Source organism: Eulemur rufifrons, chromosome 7 (assembly GCF_041146395.1).
Source record: "Eulemur rufifrons isolate Redbay chromosome 7, OSU_ERuf_1, whole genome shotgun sequence".
NCBI classification, from domain to species: Eukaryota; Metazoa; Chordata; class Mammalia; order Primates; family Lemuridae; genus Eulemur; species Eulemur rufifrons.
The window spans coordinates 155,142,429-155,161,538 of record NC_090989.1 but is presented as its reverse complement, the minus strand read 5'-3'; the positions used below and the strand labels follow the sequence as shown (position 1 = coordinate 155,161,538).

The following is a 19,110-nucleotide window of genomic DNA, read 5'->3' as shown; positions in this document are numbered from 1 at the left end:
CAGCCCCTCAGTGCCATCAGGAACTGGAATTCAGGGCTCAAGGCTGGTAGGGGAAGGGGAGAGCCCTAGGGGGTGCAGCCTGCCCTGGATCTGTGCTAGGTGCTCTCAGTGGGAGAGGCCCGGGTGCCTGGCTGCCCGATCAGTCCTCCGACCTTCAAGGGGATTAGCAGAGGGTATGTCAGTACCCTCCGTTTTCCTCAGGAAGGCAGGAGGCAGGGTAAGCAGCCTGGGGGTCAGAGGGTGAGATGGGGCCCAGACTTGGCTTTGTCCTGACTATCCAGGGTCCTTGAACTGGTCACTGTCAGTCCTGCACTCCCCTGCTTCCTTGCTGGCCTAGCTCAGGCTCCCTGGCTCGAGCCAGCATGAGCCCCCAGCCACCACCCAAGGCTGCCTGGCAGATCCCCGATGTGAGTGTAGCCCAATCTGCAGCTGATCCCCACCTCCAACCCCAGACTTTGTGACCCCTCCAGGTTGTTCCCTCCCCAGTACATGTTCATGTGGGCCGGGCCTGGGGAGGCCTAGTCCACCATCTCTAGCCCACTTGCTGCCCTCCCCTCCAGGGGCCTGGTGGCATGAGGAACTGTGCAGTTAAGACCCCACCTGGCTGCTCCTTGTGAGACCAAGGAGCAGATAACCAAAAGATGCAGCAAGAGCGAGTATGGAGGGCAGCCAATCACCCAGGGGTCGTTTCTTGGGGCTCGGCTCCCCCTACCCTGCCTGTGCCCTGCCCTGCTCCCCAGCAGGGGGGCCAGGATGCTGGAGCACCTGGCTGAGCCCAAGCTGAGCCTGGGCCTTTGAGGAGACAGCAGCAGCAGGGCCGAGCCTGCATCACATCTTTCTGATTTAATTTTCCAGAGATTAGGGCCCGTTCACCTTCACTGCGGAGGGAGCCTCGCGTGCGTGTGCCTGTTTTTACTCTAGGGTTGGGTGGTTGGTTAGTTAATCAGACTGATTCTGCCAGTCCTTCCTTTCTCCCCTCCTGCTGTTCAGCGGCCCCAGTCATCCAGCATCAGCCCACATCCACCCCCGGCCCCTTTCAGCCCATCGGCCCCCAGTTCATCCCTTATGTCTCCTTTTCCTAAGGCCTCACCTTCAAGTTTAAGGATAAATGCAGGGAACAGAACTGCACAAAGAGTGTGACCTAAAGCAAGGGCTTTGGATCAGACAGACCTAGTTCTGCAACATGGCTTAACCTCTCTGGCCCTCGGTGTCCTGTCAGCCAAATGGAGATGATCAGAAGGGACCCTCCCCAGGGGTCGTCAGAGATCAGTGAGGTCAAATGTGTAAAGCACTTGCCCCAAGTTGGCCAGAGCCAAAACTCAACAGCACACAAGCCCTGTTCCTGTGGCCTCCTTGCTCCCTCCTCCCTCATTTTCCCTCCTCTCTTTTTCCCTCCTCCCTCTCCTTTCCTCTCCCTCCCACCTTCCCCCTTGCCCTGGGCAGTTTGGGTCCAGCTAAGGTCTGGGCCCCACTGCTGCTGGCTTTCTGGGACTTTGCAGAATGCCCTCTCATTGGGGCCTGTGCAGGTCACTTGTCCTGAGGCCATTAGTCTCCTGTGGTGGCTGTCTCTGTGTTCCAGGCACGTTGGGGCTGGTAGCTCAACCCCGTTTCCCAGTCAGGACTGTCAGGAGCTGTGGGACAAGGCTGGCTCCCTTTGCTTCTGCCAGCATCCAGGCTTCCTGTCCAAGGTCACCATTCCAGCAAGGGTCCCCGGGTTGGAGCTGCTGGGGGAAGCAGGAGCTGAGCAGAGAGCTTAGGACCCCAGAGGAGGCTTCACCCACCACAGGCCACTGTGACTGCATAGGCCGAGGCTGGTGGATGCCCCCTTAACAAAAGTGCTGCTACAGCTGAGAGAAGGCTGGGGTTGGAGCTAGCCCTGGGGGAGGGGAGTGGACAGACAGGTTGCCGTAACTAGGGGGGCAGGTGGGAGTTCCCTCAAGGGAGGAGGGCACTCCAGGTGAGCAGTGGCCACAGGTACATGGTACAGAGTTAGGGGAGCCAGGGACTCCCGGAAGTGAGGGGCTCCAAATAGTCCCCTGAATTGTGCCTCCAAGCTTCAGCCACCCCTGCTCTGCCACAGCACCTGCCCTCCCCCACATGCCCACCTGGCTCCAGTCTGCCGCCCTGTCCCACCATCATCCTGGCACCCCTCTGTGGGCTGCAGCCACTGCCTTTCCCTCCCCATCACGGCTGGTGTGGAGCTACAACACCCTGGAGCCTGCTGGGCCCTGTCGCATTCCTTAGTCCAACTGCCTGGGCATAGGTGGGGCCGCGCCGGCTGGGCTGCGCTGCTGTGGGAGCTGTTGGCTTTTTCCAATTAACTCTCTGGGCCAAGGACACCAGCAGGCGTGCGTCCTGCTGTGGTGGTTGAAGTCCTGCACCCAGTGCACCCTGGCCTTTCTGTGACTTTCCAGCTTGTCCCAGAGGCCAGGGCTGGAGGTTGGGACTCAAGGGGGGGTTAGGGTCTGTGCTCTGGAGTTGCCCTGAGCTCTCCTGGGTTCCCTGCTGGGCCTGCAAGTCGAAAGCACCTCCCTGGACCACATCAATGTAGAGATGACCTGTCTCCCAGGGTGGGACCATCTGCTGGGCTGTGTCACTCCGATCTCCCTGGGATTCAGGCCTCAGCTCAGGGCCTGCCCCAGGAGATGGGCAATTGGAGCGGGTCCAGGGAAATGTAGAGGAGAGGGTAAGGCACTAGGGGCCTGCTATTCAGGGACTGTTGCACCTCGGGGACTCATTTGGGATTAGGGAACAGACTTGGCTTGCAGTTGACCAGCCCCTGCACCTCTGGGATTCTGCCCTCATCTCACCAGAAACCCCTTCCAGCCCATTCCCTGCCCTCGCTCTAGAAAGGATTTAGATAGACAAGGAAAGGCAGAGGGGATACAGAGATAGCATGAGCCAAGCTATGGCCGTGGGGATCAGCATGGACTGGGGACCCAGAGGCCTGCAAGCACTTGACAGGTCAGTGGGCTGGAAAGGCCCCAAATGCTGGCACCAGGGGCCAGCAGAAGGGGCCATAGTGGGTCCTTGGATAGAAGTGGAAGAAAGCCTAGTAGTTGCATTGCCAGGCTCTAGGGGCTCACACAGCTGCAGGAAGAAGTGGAGGATTCAGACCTAGGCCCAGCTGGCCCCAGAGCTCTGTTCTTGGACATGGACTTGGACATACACATTTGCCAAGTGTCCCCTGTGCACAGACATGGTGCTTGGGCAGAGACAGAAGGAAGCTGGCCATGGCTGTGCCCTATCAGTGGTGTCTCAGTCTCTAGGCTCCTGTTATCACCTCCAGGGCTGAGACTGAGGTGTCGGAGACAAGGACAGGGTGGCTAGAGGAGGAACTGCCCAGGCAGGCCTGGGAGGAGAGGGAAGCTGGAGGTGGGCAGAGCCCAGGAGTCAGAGGCTACCTGCTCAGGAATGGAAGCTGATGGCTTTGGACAGCGCGAAATGTGCAGATCTAGCAGGCAGGGGACTGTGATTCCTTCTGCAGAATTCTGTGATCCTAAACAATAGCAGTAGCAACAGTCGTACAGGGTCCTTGACCATGAGTTTTGTTGTCCTTGGTCAGACTGTGAAGTGGGGACTGGTGTTCTCTCATTTAATAGATGGGCCACTGAGATTCAGAGATGGGTGATTTTGGCAGAGTCCTAGCTTCTAAGCCCTCGTGTCCCCTGTTGGGGCCCTGGGGTGTGGCCTTGCCACCTGGAGACCATTCCTGTGCCCCTGAGCCCCAGTGCAGTCACCATGCCAGGCTGCAAGAGGGACCCTGGACCCAAGGGAGAATGACTCCTGGACTTCTCCAGGAGAACCGCGTGGTCCAGCCTTGGATCCTGAGGCTCCACGGCTGTGGGCAGCCCAGACTGTGGCATCACCTGGGAATGACCTTGACAGGAGTCTGAGGTATGGGAACTTCATCCCAGGCCAGGGGAAGCCAGGCAGCTTCGCCCCCTGCTGGTGCAAGAGGGTCGGGTCCCGCTCTGCAGAGGTTTAAGCCAGCATGGCTGAGGCTATGGCAACAGCACATTGGGGTCGGTGGGCCAAGGCCTGGGAAAGGGTGTGTTTTTAGTGTCCTCAAACCTGGGAAGGATGGATGAAGACTGTGGGGGACCTGGTTTTGCCACTCAGTCATGTGGCCATGACCTGTTCTCTCTTGCCTCTGAGCCTCAGTTTCTCCAACAATAAGACACCAGGCTCCAGGCTCCTTGCATTTTCCCAGTGACCCCCAGGGTCCGACCCCTCTTCACCCTCTGTCTCCATCACTGTCTTCCATCTGAGGACCTCTGTCCTGAGGCAGGGCCCCTGGGGCAGGGGGCCCAGGGAACAGCCTGGCCTGGTGCCCATTTGGGGCCTCCATCCTCCCTGGCCATGTGGCCAGGCCTCGAGTCTCGCCCCCTAATTGCCACCACTCTGTGGGAAGGAGCAACTTCACCACAAATTATTTTGTTCTAAAAGAAGGACAAAAAGAAAAGAGAAGCCGGGAGGGATGGGGGGTGGCGGGAGGAGGAGAAGATTGCCTGAGCCGGCTTTGTGCGGTGCTTTAACCCTTGGGCTGCCAGGCGCTGGCAGCACCCGGCCCCCACTCTTCCCCCTGTCAGATGACAGAGGCCTTATCTCCCCACCGTCTTGCTGTCACTCCACCGACCTTATCTCTCCCTGCCTGTCTGTCTTTCATCAGCTGCCTCTCCCACCTCCTTATCTCCCCTCATCACCTCCTCTCTGTCTCTCCACATCCTTCCACTTCTGCTAAGCCCAGTGCCGCGGCTCAGTCGTGGCAGCCTATTCTGTGACCTCTGGTGGCAAAGGAGCCTTTGCTTGGGGCACAGACCTCCTGGGCTCACCTGAATGTGCACATGGACCCAGTCAGGCCTGGAGACACACACAGGGGTGTATGATGCGTTTGCACGCGCGCACACACACACAACCAAGACCCTAGCCAAGAACAAAGGCACGTGTAGAAATCTGCTCCTGAGACTCACACACAAGTGCCCAGGCTGCGTCTAAAGGCCCTGACCCCACCCCACACCCGACACGCCAGCACGTGCACACAAATGGATGTGATGAGCCATAACAGACACACACAGACCGTCAGATTTGTGCTGTCACATGCGCACGCACACAGAGGGATGAGCAGATTCACTCCCCTTACCTGCCCCTTCTTTCCTGATCCCCACTCCCCATATTCTGTGCCCTGAATGACAGAGGAGCCCCTAGGAGTATCCAGAGCTCCCACTAGAGTTTCTGCAAATGCCCTGGGGCAGCACCACAAAAAGGGATATGGATGCCTGAGCCCACATGGAGGCGGCTGTGTATGTGTGTGCATGAGAGCATCTTTGTGTTGGGATGTGGGTGCATGGTGTGTGCTTGTTGGCTCCATCTCCCACCTATGCCCTGCTGACACCCTGCCTCCTGCCTCCTGTTCAGCCCACCCTCCCCCCGTTGCTGTTCTGAGCTAGTCAGGGGGTGCTGTTCATGGCCCCTGAAAGGGGGACCCTGAGGCCCAGAGAAGGCAGTGGCAACCCCCTCACAGCAACTACAACCACCAGCCACCAACCAGCCCAGACTGGACCCTTATCCCAGATGCAAGCTACGGAACCCCTCTGAGTCCATGAGGGCACTGGGCCTCCATGCTCCCTCAGTGGCCAAAGCCAGGGTCAGGTGGGGGTGAGGACCATGCTGAGGTGAGCTGTGCCGAGAGGGTATGCAGGGTCCTTGGCATGGCAATGTGGGACTACCTGGCCTTACGCCTGGCCTCTGCTTCCCTCCAGATCTACAAGGACAACCGGAACCTGTTTGAGGTACAGGAGAACGAGCCTCAGAAGTTGGTGGAGAAGGTGGCAGGGGACATCGAGAGTCTTCTGGACAGGAAGGTGCAGGCCTTGAAGGTAGGCATGCATGGCGGGGAGCGTTGAGGGTCCTGCATGGTGAAGGCCGTGTCGCAGCCTGTCATCATCACTCAATCCTCCCGAGTTCAGGCTGGGCTGTGCCCACGCAGACTGGGGGCAGCTGTGGCAGGGGCAGGGTGTATTATCTGGGGTAGGCTGCATGACAGATGACTTGGAGTCTTGGGGGCCCTGGGTGGGCCAGAGGTCTTCCCACTCCTCTGGGTCCCCAGGTCTGTCTGTGGGTGGTGCCCTAGGCAAGCACCCAGCCAGGAAAGTGACCTATTGATGGTGGAGTCTCTGGCCCCGAGGTGGGCTGCAGGCTCTGGTGGGGAGGTAGCGTAAAGGGGCCCTGGAAGCCCCTCAGAGTAGACCATGGTCATATAAGGCTGGGAGCTGCTCTGCCCATGACTTTGAATGTTTCCCGGCTCCCCTCTGGGCCTCAGTCTCCCCACCTATATGCAGAGAGGATGTGCCTGTCAGCTCCAAGGCACTGTGGTTCTGTGGGGTGACAGGACCTGCTGAGCTGCCGTGACAAAGCAGGCAGACCCCTGGTGCTCAGCCCATCTCAGGGATGGCAGGTGGGGAGGGGCTTCTGGGGCTAGGAGTGCCCCGGGCAGGTCGTGCTCGAATGAGTGAGAGGCATCCAAGCTGCCGGAGGATCAGAGGCCCACCTGCAGCAGCCCCAGCCTGTGTCAAACACAGACAAGTCCAGTGAAAAGGAACAAAGACGTGAGACATGTGACAACATGGATGAACCCGAAAACATTATGCTAAGTGGAAGAAGCCAGTTACAAAAGACCACATATTGTGTGATCCCATTTCTATGAAATGTCCAGATAGGCAAATCCATAGAAATGGAAAGTAGATGACTGGTTGCCTGCGGCTGGAAGGGAAGGGGTGGGGAGGGCCTGCTAATGGGTACAGGGTTTCTTTTTGGGGTGATGAAAATATTCTAAAATTAGATTGTGGTGATGGTCATACAACTCTGAATGTACTTAAAACCACTGAATTGTATACTTTATTTGGGTGAATTTGCTGGCGTGTGAATTATATCTCAATAAAGCAGTTTAAAAAATAATAAGCAAGTCCACACCAGCTATGCCCAGACTAAGGCCAGGGTCCTGGCAGTTAAATCAGGGTGGCCATCCCAGCCCAGACCCCACCATATCCAGGCCCCAGAAGAGAACTAGAGTCCCCTTCTCCAGGAGCTCAGCCCTGCTGTCCCCCATAGGTTCCCCTGCCTGCCCCTGCGTGACCTGGGGTCGTGGAATAGGGGCAGGCTACATCCTGGGGCTGGGGACCCAGGGAAGATGGGCTCGGAGGGCCTCCCACCCAGCGTGGACCCAGAGGACCCAGAGCAGGACCCAACTCAGCCTTGCCTGACCTTCAGGCTGTCCTGGTCATAGATGTGGGGAGACGGCGGGGGAATGAGCTGTCACGGGGAAGAGGCAGAGCCAAGCCTCCGGCGGGGACAGCAGCCCCAGTCCATGTGCCCTGCCCAGCCAGCACATTGCACCCCACCTTCCTGTCTTTCCAGGAACCAGGCCTGTCCTGGACACCTCCCCATCTTTGCTCCAGTTCTCGGTCTCTTTGGCTCTCTCCCCCTCATTTTGGACCTTCGTTTGTACACTATTTCTTAGCATTGCTGCCTCCTGCCCAGCTTACAAAATGTAGGCTACCCAGCCCTGAACTGGTGTTGGAACCGTCTGATAAATGTGGGAAGGGGCACCTTTGGGCCTGCTACTCCCCCGGCCTCAGGACTGGCTGCTGCAGCAGGGGCTGCTGAGTGGTGGCAGTAACAGACACCGGCCCGCCCTCCACACTTGGAGCCCAGGGCCCAGCCCCCTTGGGAACCTCAGGGCTGGAGCCTCTCCCCAAGTCCCTTCCCTACAAATTATTTTCAATGGAAGAATGAAGGGAAAAGGCACACACTGTGTGCTCTGTCTCTTACTTGTCATTCTCACATCAGCCCCATGAAGGAGGCCCTGCCACCCCCCGTCACAGAGGGAGACACTGAGACTCAGAGGTGCCATGCATCAGGCCAGGGTGGCAGAGCCAGGACTTGAACCCAGGTCTCTCTGACCCTGTAGCCCCTTGACTCGCACGTTATTCCCAAGGCCAGTGAACTCCTCCTGCTGCAGCACCCCCTGGCTGTGGGGCCGTGAGGTGCTCTTGCCATATCCCCAGAGGAGGGGGAGGACCACCCTTCCCCCTCCTTGGTCCTAGTTGTTTAAGATGAGCCTTGGTCTTAATTATGTTTTTAATTTGCTTTTAATCAACTTCTGGTCCCTTTCTCCTCTTCCACATTTGTTTGTAGCCTGAGCACATATGGAGGGAGGGGTGTTGAGGGCCTGGACCCCCTGCCCCCACTCCATTGTTCCTCTCTTCCTGGACCCCATCCAGTAATCCAATTTAAATCCCTTGCTCTGGTCTGGAATTTTAATTTGGGGCTTGCAAAGAGGGAGCTGAGCAACATAGGACGGAAGTTCATTGTCTCATCTAATCAGGGACAATCAGATGTTTGTAACGAGTTTCTCCAAGCTGCAAATGGTGGTTTCTGGGGCCAAGAGTCAGGCAGCAGCAGGCCAGATCAGGGGCTTTGCAACACAGGCAACCGGCATCCTCAAGTCCAGGAAACAGCTGGGCCCTCAGCCTCAGAGACAAGGAGGGGAACCTGTCTTGGAACTTCGACTACCCAGGGAGATGGGGCCTCTGAACCAGAGCCCGCTTTCTTAGGGTCTTGAGCCCCAGGAGGGATAGGGAAGTGCCTAGGTTCTTAGAGCACACTGAGGGCAGAGTGAATCCAAATCAGTTGGACTCTCTTGTCCTCCTGTCTATTCACCAACATTTGTCAATGGCCTGTGTGCCAGGCCCTGCTGCTGCCCTTATGGAACTCTCAGTCCAGTCCTGTCCCAGGCCTTAGTTTCTCCCTCTGTAAAATAGGGACATTAGCAGCCCTCCTACCCGGTCCCTCTGGTTTTATAACTCCAGGGCCCATCATTTATAAAGGCCACAGTGTGGATAGTGTCTTTGAAGGTTGTGCCACCTGCGGCGCCATCCCTGGCACCCCTGCTGTGTGGCTCGGAGGAGAGGCCATGGGAGGAGGCACTGCCCTGGATAAGGTGAGGGGCAACCCCAGTGACAGAAATTCCAGCCTTCTCCCAGGGACAAGGCCATGGGCATGGTGGCTCAGTGGGCTTGGCTCCTGGAGAGTGGGAAGCCCAGGGCTAGGGCAGCCAGGCCAGAGCAGGTCCTCGAAGGACATCAGTGTGGCAGATGGAAGCCTGCTCTCAGGGAGGCCCTTTCGCCCCCTACCTCAAGCCAGAGGCAGTGAGAGCCCTGGCTGGAAGCCAGAACCCGGAGACCTGAGCCCTGGACCTAGGCTCGGCCTGTTCTGCTATGCCTGTGCTCTCTGTGCTCCCCCTCAGGTCTCTCCCATTGTCCCAAGGCCGAGACCTTTCCAGATGCTGAGCCTTTGTACCTTTGTCTTAATGCAGTGTTTTAAAACTCTGGTTGCACATTGGAGTCTCCTAAGGAGCAATTCTAAAAATCTTTCTAGAAATCTTAAAGTCATGATTCCCAACCCCCGCATCAGATTCTCCAGGGTGGGACGGGGCATCAGCATTTTTCAGTACCCCCAGATGATTCTGTGTAGATTCAGAGTTCAGCACTTTCCCCCTAAAATGGTAGAAATGGTTCCTTCCCATGATCACTAGCCTCTTTCTGAGTGCCCACCAAGTGCCAGACCTAAGATGAACCTGAACACTCTGTATTGCTCCAGAGCCTCACCACAAGTCACTGGGTTACTTCTCTTGTCCCCATTTTACATTTAAAGAAACTGAGCCTCAGAGAGGTTAAGCCACTTGCCCCAGGTCTCACAGCAAAACTAGGCTTTGGATCCAGAGCACTGCCTTCCTCCGTGCTACCATTAGTGGCATTTTCTGTCCACAGTGGGACTGGGCTGAGGAAAGAGCAGATGGGGCACTGGTGTCCCCTGGCAGGGGCTGGCTCTGTGATGACCTAGTGACCTTGTGCAAGTCCGTTTCTTCCTTGGGCAGTGGAGACAGGATACTGAGCACCCCTTCCACACCCCCATAAGACTCAGATGGATGGGTCGGGGGAGGTGCAGCGTTAGCCTTGGTTCTGGGGGCTCCAGTGGGCAGTGTTCCCATCACCAGTGGCCTCTCTGGGGAATGAGCATCATTTAAAGAGTAAAATTAAAAACGCTTCTGCACGCAGCCGCCCTGCTTTTGCCGCTAATGGCCACTTAACCCAATTAAACTGATGCATTGTTGGCGGTGTGGCCAGGTCTGTTCAGGAACTGTGTGCTCCAGGCTGGGTGTTCAAAGGGTCAGGAGGAAGAAGCCAGGAGCCGGGGGCTGGGGGGTCAGCAGACCACTCCCTCTGTCAGGAGGGAGAACATTCCACCTAGCTCCCACTTACTCACTGCTTCCTTTCTGCAGCTTTGTCTAAAGCAGGGTTTCTCAGCCTCAGCGCCGTTGACATTGTAAGCTGGATAATTCTCTGTTGTGGGGGGCTACTCTGTGCACTGTGGGATGTTTAGCAGCACCCTTGCCCTCCACCCACTTGATGCCGGTAGTACACCACTCTTTCAGTTGTAACAACGAAAAGTGTTTCAAATATTGCCAAATGTTGCCTGGGGGCAAAGTTGCCCCAGTTGAGAACCACTGGTCCGATGGGACAGGGCCTGGTGACCATCAGCCATGGTCAATAGAACTCTCACAGCAGGGAGACATTGGGGACCTCAGAGAGGTGCAGACAGAATGAGGCAGCTCCAGCAAGACAAAGATCCCTTCAGTCCAAAGGGGTAATCAGGAAGGCTGCTTGGAGGAGGCAGTGAGGATTTAGAGGGAAAGTTTGGCATCAAGGCAGCTGGAGGCCAGTTCAGCTGGGCTCACTGGTGTATTCATTGATGGGGATTAGAAAAAATGTTGGCCCAGGAGGACCAGGCCACAGGTGTCACCTACTGCCAAGGCCCAGCCTGGAGTAGGACACAAGTTCTGCAAACCCGTGAACATTTGTAGAACAGACACCAGGTCTGTGGCTCTGGGCTCTGGCTAGAGCTCGGCCTCCGGGGTCTAACTCCAAACTAAAATCCTAGAGGCTCAGAGATGGTGGACAGACAAGCAGGCGAGCCTGTGGTGTTGGCTGCCTCCGCCCACCCTTCTCTGGGCAATTAAAAGGTGTTTGTGTGGGGCTGGCAGTGGCTTCTGCCTCCCTCCATTACGAACATTAAGAGATCTTGACCCTTCCACTCTCCCTGCTCTTGAAAGGAGCCGCAGACACGTGGAGCCAATTAGGCGCAGGCGTAGGCGCCAAGCGCCCGAGCAGCCTTTTCTCTCTGATTGCGGCGTTTACAGCTGATTATTCTCCCCTCACCCAAACAGTGTTGCTGCTTCCTGGCAAGGAGCCGCCCAGAGGAGCCGGCTGGGGGTCCCCAGGGATGGGGGGAGCATAAGCGAATGGGCATCCGTCCGTTGAGTGCCTGTTCTGTGGGCCCTCCGCCTGCAGGGAGAGGCAGCCAGAGAGCTGGCCAGCAAGGAAATAAGGAAGGGGACTTGAGTGGCGACAAGGGCTCAGGAGAGACCAGGTAGCATGCAGTGGGAGAGAGCGGCCACTCAGGATGGGGGTCAGGGAGGGCTTCTTGGACTAGGGGCCCTGAATTGTGCGGAAGGGAAGGTAAACTGCTGTCTGCTCTCCGCACACCCAAGGATGAATCAGCGTGAGCCCTGGGCAGAGACACGCTGCTCCCAATAGACGTGAATGTGGGGACAGCCTCCCCTGCCTACATCCCTATCTGGTGGCCAAGAATCTGGCAATCCCTCGAAGGCCTCGGGCTGTGCTCCAGGACTGGGAGCTGGCCTCTCTGGGACCAGCAGGGGAGATGGTACATGTAGGGCATGGCTGGGACATGGCCAAAGCGTCCCTCGTCTCACCCACCTGCCTGAGCTAGTGGTGGTGAGACAAGGGCCTGGCTTGGGCCTATCAGGCCTCAGGAAAGGTCAGGTTGTCGATTTGGGGCTGAGCTTCTTTAGTCCCTGAGATTGCCACTGTGGAGCAGACCCCTCTCCTGGGACCTGCTCCAAGTTGCAGTGGCCTCAACGAGGCTCAGAAGGGCTATGGTCGTTCCTCAGCGTCTGATAGCCAAAGGAAGGGTCTGGGGGTGGGGTGCAACATCCCTGAGACCCACAGAGCCTGGTGGATCAGCATCACACGCACCCCCTGCCACTGATTCTCCCTGTGGCTGAAGGTCAGAAGATAGGGCTGAATGCAGACGTGTGTCAGGCCGGGTAGCTCAACATCCTGCTTGCCCTGACTGGCATCACCTACTTCCTATGGAGACACCTTGGCTGAGAGCCCCAGGCCCAGGTCTCACTCCAAGAGCCTCTCCTGCCTGGTGGCCCTGCTCTTGATGCCAGGTGCATCCCCTAGGAGTGCCATTCAGTCTCCTTGTCATTCACTTGCTCACCTAGTCATTCAGCAAACCTCTGCCTGCCCCCAGCCTGGTCCTGGGCCAGGTGTGGTTCCAGGCTTTACTTGCTGTGGGGCAGAATTCCCATTTTACAGATGAGGAAACAGAGGCTCAGAGACCAGATGGCAGACCCGGCTACTGTCTGGCTAAGACAAGGTCATAGCTACCCGTGCTCACGCTGGGTCCTGAGCCTGTGCACCTGCCCCTCCTAGAGCTCCCAGGGACTGGGAGGAAGCAGAGTGGTGTGACAAAGGGGAAGGCCCCATCAGAGAGGGAAAGGTGAGGGTAGAGCACAAGCAAGGGCCTCCAGGCAGGACCTCGATGGGGGATGCTGGGAGCAGCTAGAGAGGGTGGCTGGACCCAGTTGGAGAGGGTTCCAAATGCAGGCTGGCAGCTGTTGCCCTGAGTCCCTTTTGTTTGTTTGTTTGTTTGTTTGTTTTTGATGGGGGCGGGGCTCGAGCAATCCTCCTGCCTCAGCCTCCTGAGTAGCTGGAACTACAGGCACTTGCCACCACGCCTGGCTAATTTTTCTATTTTTAGTAGAGACGGGGTCTTGCTCTTGCTCAGGCTGGTCTCAAACTCCTGACCTCAAGCAATCCTCCCGCCTCGGCCTCCCAGAGTGCTAGGATTACGGACAGGAGCCACCGCGTCCAGCCTTAAGTTCCCCTTTTAATACCCCTACACCACATGCCCCACAGGAGAGGAAATCTAGGACGTGGGGTGGGAGTCAGCTGGGTGGAGAAAACGAACCTCGGGCCCAGGGGGATGCACTGGACTCTGCTCCCCAAAAGAGACCTGTGCTGAGGGAGGGTCCTTCCTGATTGTGCCCACTTCTCAGGGGTTCCTGGCTGGCAAAGGGGGCAGATCCAAGGAGGCAGAGGAAAGGGGCCTGCAGGCGCCACAGGGACAAGCCAGTCTAATTTAGGATTAGAAAGGTGAGAAATTTAATTGAGTTTTAATAGCATCTGGCCCTTTGTTCTGAAATCCTATGTTCGAGGACTGGGGGAGGGTGGGGTGCATGTGAGGAAGGTGAGCCGGCAGCCAGGCTGATCCCTGCCCCCCAGGGCCCCAGACTTCAAGGAGACAGACAACAGGCTATGGGGTCCCAGTGTGCAGAGCAGCTAACATGGGACAGGCAAATCTAAGAAGACAGCCTGGAGGAGGCGGTGTTTGAGCTGTGCCTGGAAGGCAGGTGGAATTTCCAAAGGTGGAGAAAAGGAAGAAAGAAGGCATTTCAGTGAAGTTCCTAGCCCAGCCCTGACACTGGCCTAGCAGTGAGAGTGAGCAGAACAGACTCAGGCCAATTCGGACTGAGTCTGCTGAGATAAGAGTGTTAGGGGCTGGGAAGGGGGCCTGGAGGGTGTGGCCCATGCATCAGTTTCCACTGCAGGAGAGTATGGGGGTGGCAAAGGCAGGGCACAGGGCTCACCACCTGAGTTCTCAGGTGGTAGCTGCACATCCACAAGCATGGCCCAGGGAACAGCAAGTCATCTCTCCTACCCCATTTTCTATGCCTTAAAATACATAGTGAGCAATGCCTCCACTGTGGCAGTGGGCGCCCATGGGAGAAGGGAGCCGAGACTCACAGGGGTGCTGGTGTGGAAGGCTCGATGCCACAGACCCGGCCTCAGGGGGAGGGCATAGGGGTGCAAGAAGGCCCTCAGGCCCCTCCTAGACCCTTGGCTATCTTCCCCAAGCCAGCACCTGAAGTCTGCACCAGCCCCAGGCGCCATGGTGACCCCAGGCCCTGAGCTTTTCTGGAGGAGGCTGGTTAAGCCTGGCTGGTCTTGCCAAGGAGTACCAGGTGCCTCAGGTGCCCTTGCTTCAGCCTCTGTTTACCGAGCCCTGAGCACTTGCTGTATTCTGGCACCGTCCCAGGTTACCATGCACCGGGACAGCGTGAACAGAACTGCAGGGCCCCTCCCTTGAGGAGTGCAGTCTGCTCACTGAACTGTCACCTGCTCAAGGTAACAGTGATGAGATGCATGCCACAAAGTGTGGAGCTGGGGGCAAGCCCATGGGATACTTGACCAGGCCTAGGGGACCTGCGAGCAGGGAGTATGTAGCCAGGCAAAGGAGAGGAAGGGAGGCGAAGGCCCGAGGCAAAGGGAACAGCGAAGTACAAAGGCCTGGGGTAGAGAGCACGTGCGGTCCGTGCGTGTCCAGGTGCACACGTGCGTGTGGCGGTAGAAGGTCTTGCCTGCTGGCTGGCTCCGCAGCACGTATGCACAGATGCACTGTGAGGCGAGTCTCGAGGCAGAGGCACGCATGAGACTGCTGGAGTCTAGCTGAGACCTCACCCAGTGACACATCCTACACAGCCCTCACCTTGCACTGCCCCCAAAGAGAAGCTGTGGCATGAGTCCCTCTTAGATGGCTACAGCATGTCACATAGTGCATGTGACGGAGCCCAGAGCACAGAAGGTGGCCAAGAATCAGGGCCCTCACCCACCCTGTTCTGCAGACCCCACTCGCACTTGAGCGGCACCGAGCCCTTGACAAATCTCACACTCTCTGGCCCTCAGTTTCCCTAGTGTACAGTTGGAACAAATGTGGCCTCACAGATCTGTCATCAGAGCTCATGCCTGGGCTTTGATGACACCAATTCAGGAGGGGATGTTCTCGGGTGTATCACATGGGATGGGCCCCAGGGACGAACTGACTTATCATCTTTAGCTGTGCCCAGTGTGTGGACCAACCCTGGGCTTCAGGACCTCCTGCCAGCCCTCCTCTCTCTGGGGGCCTTGTCAAGGGCCCTGTCCCCAGCTCCCACCTCTGAGGGCCAAATTGTCCAGCTGCTCAAAGCTTTCTGCCTCTTGGCGCAGGCCCTGGGTCCCCTGTTTGAGAGGCTGGTCACGGTTGCTGGGCCCTTTGTTGCAGCCTCCTGTGTTTGCCCACTCTGTGACTCGGGCCAGCGGGAGTTACAGCATGTTTGCTGTGTCAACACCAGCTGGAGTCCAGTGATGGAGATCGATGAGGGCGTAAGGCCCCATCCTCCAAATGCCTGGGTGCCTGGGGTCCTGCCCCTCCCTGGGCAGGGGCAGCTCCTTGCCCATGACCCTCCCATCCACCATACACCACTGCCAGGCGTGGGCCGGGCAGGTGTCTGGAACTAGTGAAGGCAGCGCTAGGCAGGGAGTGGACTTAGCAAGGGCCAGCAGGGAGGACATTCTCCTCTTGACACAGCTCAGGAGACTTCTTGGCAGAGGTGGCCTTCAAGCTTTTGAAGACTAACTGTGGGGCTCCCCCCAACCCTCTATGCAAGATCCCTTTGGCCTCCTCAGCCCCAGCGCTCTCCTCCTGTGTCCCCAGTCATCAGCTCTGGCAGCATCTGAGGAGAGGAGGCCTGAGCAGTCAGGCAGATGGACAGATGACTAGACAGCTAGGCAGTGAGATAGGGTCAGGGCACGGGTGGAAACTCCAGGAGAGAACGTGAGGAGACCACGAACCAGGCAAGCTGACATCCACGCACAAGCTATGTAGGCATGGGCCAGGGGTCAGGGCAGAGACGGGCAGCTTTTGGTTGGTGGCTGGCACTGAGGGGCAGCTGTCAAAGACAGAGAGGGGAACAGAGGACCAGAGGGGGGAACGACTTCCCCTGAGCCTGGGGAGAACCCAGGTTCTTTTGCTTCAGCCAAGACTGCTCTGCCACTTGGGGACAAGTCAGTTGGCCACATGGCAGAGCCCAGCCTCTAAATTCTGTTTACTTTTGAAATAAGACCCCCACCCACTTCATAAGTAGGTTTTCCGGAAATAAGCCTTTGACAGTGACTCACCAGGGACGCAGAAGCTTCCAGGGCCCGGAACAGGCAACTGGATCAAGAGGCAGAAGGGCTGGTGAGGTTGCAGCTGTAGCCCTGACACATCAGCTGCATGGCCTTTGCTGGTGACTTCCTTTCTCTCCTCAGTTTCCTCACCTGTAAGATGGGCGATAAGAGTGTTCCTGGTGGGATTGCCAAGAAGACCCTCTGCGCTGACTTGGCCAGCTTGTAGACATGGAAGTGCCATGTGGTTAGCACCGTTACAAGGCGGGGCTTGGGCTTTTCTGAGCTTGCATCTTGGACCCTTGGCTCCAGAAGGGGGCTTGGCGGGGAAGATCCCTGTCACTTGACCCCCTTTGGGATTCCATGGAAAAGTGTCCCAGTTACCTGGAAGCACAGGGAAGTGGCCCTGAGGCTGAGGCTGGAGGAAAGGGGGGAGTCTGCTCCTCAGAGTGCAGAGAGGAGCATTCTGTAAAAGGGAATAGCACGGGGAGAGCCGGGGGGTGTGGGGTGGAAGATCCAGCAGAGTCCAGCGTGGCTGCCAGCTTCGATTGGGGGAGGGGACTAGACCCTCTGAGTTCTGAATTGGGATGGGCAGTTGGACTCCAGTCCACAGGAAGTGGGGTGGTCAGGGTGGAGGCCATCGTGGTTGTCAGGAGAGGGGCTGGAGGCCTGCAGCCGGGTGGGGGTGGGGGGCGGGGGGAGTGACAGCAAGGGTGGGTTCACTGTGGGAGGGAGGGCAGGTAGGGGAGCGGGGAGTCTGAGACAACTGCCGGTGCTGAAGAGGAAAGTGGGCACAAGTGGTGCTTGCAGGGCAGGGGATCTTGGCAGGAGCAAGCTGCAGGGTGAGAAAGCTGAACCCCCCGAATCAACAGGGATTGTTAAGGAGTGGGCAACACTTCCCGCCTGCCTCTTGCCTGCCTTCCTCAGGTGTTTGCTGACCCCTTCCCAGGAGGCAAGCCAGTGAGCTTATGGGGTGCAGCACGGGGAAGCTCACAGGGGTTGGAGGGTGTGGCCTTCCACCTGGACTCACTCACACCCGGTGTCCTGGTGTAAGTTTGACATCAGGTACTCATTCCTGCTCAGAGTCCTCAGGGCCTTGAAGCTTTTCTGAGCTTATATCTTGGACCCTTGGCCCCGGGCCTTGCCCTTACTGGGGGCTGGTCTTCAGACCTATGGGCTTTGGGGTTCCAGATCATCTTCCTGTGTGCCTGTAAGGCTGACGAGTTGGGAACAGGATGCCATAGAATGGGAGGAGTGCCCTGGACTGATGTGTCCCCACAACCAGTCGGTTAGGAGAGTTGGGAAGGCCCTGTCCCTAGGCACAGCAGGTATGTAATGGGCATTTAAAGAGGGGAAATGGACACATCTGTGCTTCACCTACAGACAGCAATGACAGCCCAGCTTTGTGGCTGTGGCCTGAGTGAGGGTGGCTGCTGCCCCCACTCCCCGTGGCCCAGGCAGGAGCACCAGGCTCCACAGTCTTCTGAGGATGACACTGACCTTTCCTCGTCACCCATGTGCACACCTGGGCCTCCTTTTATCAAATATTCTTCTGCTAATCTCATCTCCCTGCATGACTACTGTGTAACTAGCTTATTTTGCAAAATGTTACATCTATCACATGTCCCCCTCACTTTTTACTTTTCCCAGGAAAAGGTAGAGGGGATGGGAAGGAGGAAGATTACTGGGTGCAGGGCCACCTCACAGGTCTCAGCTCTGGCCAAGCCCCCTGCTCACAGGGCCCCACGTGCACTGACATACGTCCCTCAACACATGTCCCAGCGCCAGAGCCTGGTGAGCAGGTGGAGGTCATCGGGCTGGACCTGAGGGTGTCGGCGCCCTCCCAGTGCCAGGAGGAAGGGATGGTGCAGGCCTGACCACGCCCTGCCCCGGGAGTGCCCATGCATCCTGTTCACACCCAGCCCCAAGCGGAGCTGAGACTAAGGAGATACTAAGTGTCGTTGCCCACCCACAGCCTGGCACATGCTGGGCATGTGTGTGGCAGGCAGGCTGGGGGTCAGTAGGTAGGGGCAGGGGGCAGGACGCAAGGATGGCCTCTGCTCAGCACATGTTGCTGTGCATGGATGGGCTGAGCCCGCTGCCGGGCATGCAGCAAACACTTGGCTAATAGGAACTCCAGGGATCCTCATTGTCACCTATCTGTCTACCCCCACCTGTTGGACAACTTCCCATGGCTGATGGGCTGCCCGAGTCCCATACCCACCCACCCTCCCACCCTGAGCAGGGTGTGGTCCAGCTGTCAGGCAGGGGCTGCCTGGGGCCGTGGACTGTGGACAGGTTACATGTAGAGCTCCCCGGTGGGTCCATGTGGCCAGGCCTTGGTCCTGACAGCTCCAGCCAGGGGGTGGGTACCAGGCAGCAAAAACATCTGCCGTCCCCAAAGGTGGGGCCAGGCACAGCGAGCAGCGCAGCAGTTTAAGCTGTTTTAGCATCAGAATTTGGTGCTGCCTCACCCAGCCTACACTGCTGAGCCCCCCACCATTCCCCAGATGGAGAACAGCGGCTGCTGAGGCCTCATCTGCACAGAGACAGGCCCCTCTGTGGCTCAGTGCCTGCTGCAGCGGGGACCCCGGCCAGGCTGGCGGGACCGGGCTCGGAGCCCTCAGCTGGCGTGGCCTACTTTCCCACTCCCCCCTGCCCTGCTGCCCGTCTCTCCCGCCTTCTCTTGCTGCGACTCCCTCAGGACATGAATTCTCTTAAACTTTTAATTAAAAACATTCTCCCTTTCTCCCCACAAGCTTTGCTTCCCTGTGATTTTCCTCTTAGAAAGAGAGATGGGGGAAGACAGACAGCAGGAGACTACGGGAGACCTAGGACCCAGGGCCTCGCCCTGGGGAGGCTGCCGGTCACCCTCTGCCCTGTGCCACCCTCCGTGGCCTCCCCACTCTGGCAGGGGAGCAGCACTTCTGAGAACTCTAACCCTAGGTGTCACTGTCAGATGCGGGGATGGCGC

General features: G+C 57.8%; 1 protein-coding gene across 4 annotated transcripts in view; it reads left to right on the top strand.

Moving 5' to 3' along the window:
* Positions 1 to 19,110, top strand: part of CACNA2D2 (calcium voltage-gated channel auxiliary subunit alpha2delta 2) — a 136,771-nt gene that overhangs the window by 61,345 nt on the left and 56,316 nt on the right. For all 4 annotated transcript variants that reach the window (XM_069475753.1, XM_069475752.1, XM_069475751.1 and 1 more), the window contains exon 3: positions 5,763 to 5,879. In XM_069475753.1, the coding sequence (XP_069331854.1) occupies positions 5,763 to 5,879 (117 nt within the window). The remainder of the gene's footprint in view (positions 1 to 5,762; positions 5,880 to 19,110) is intronic.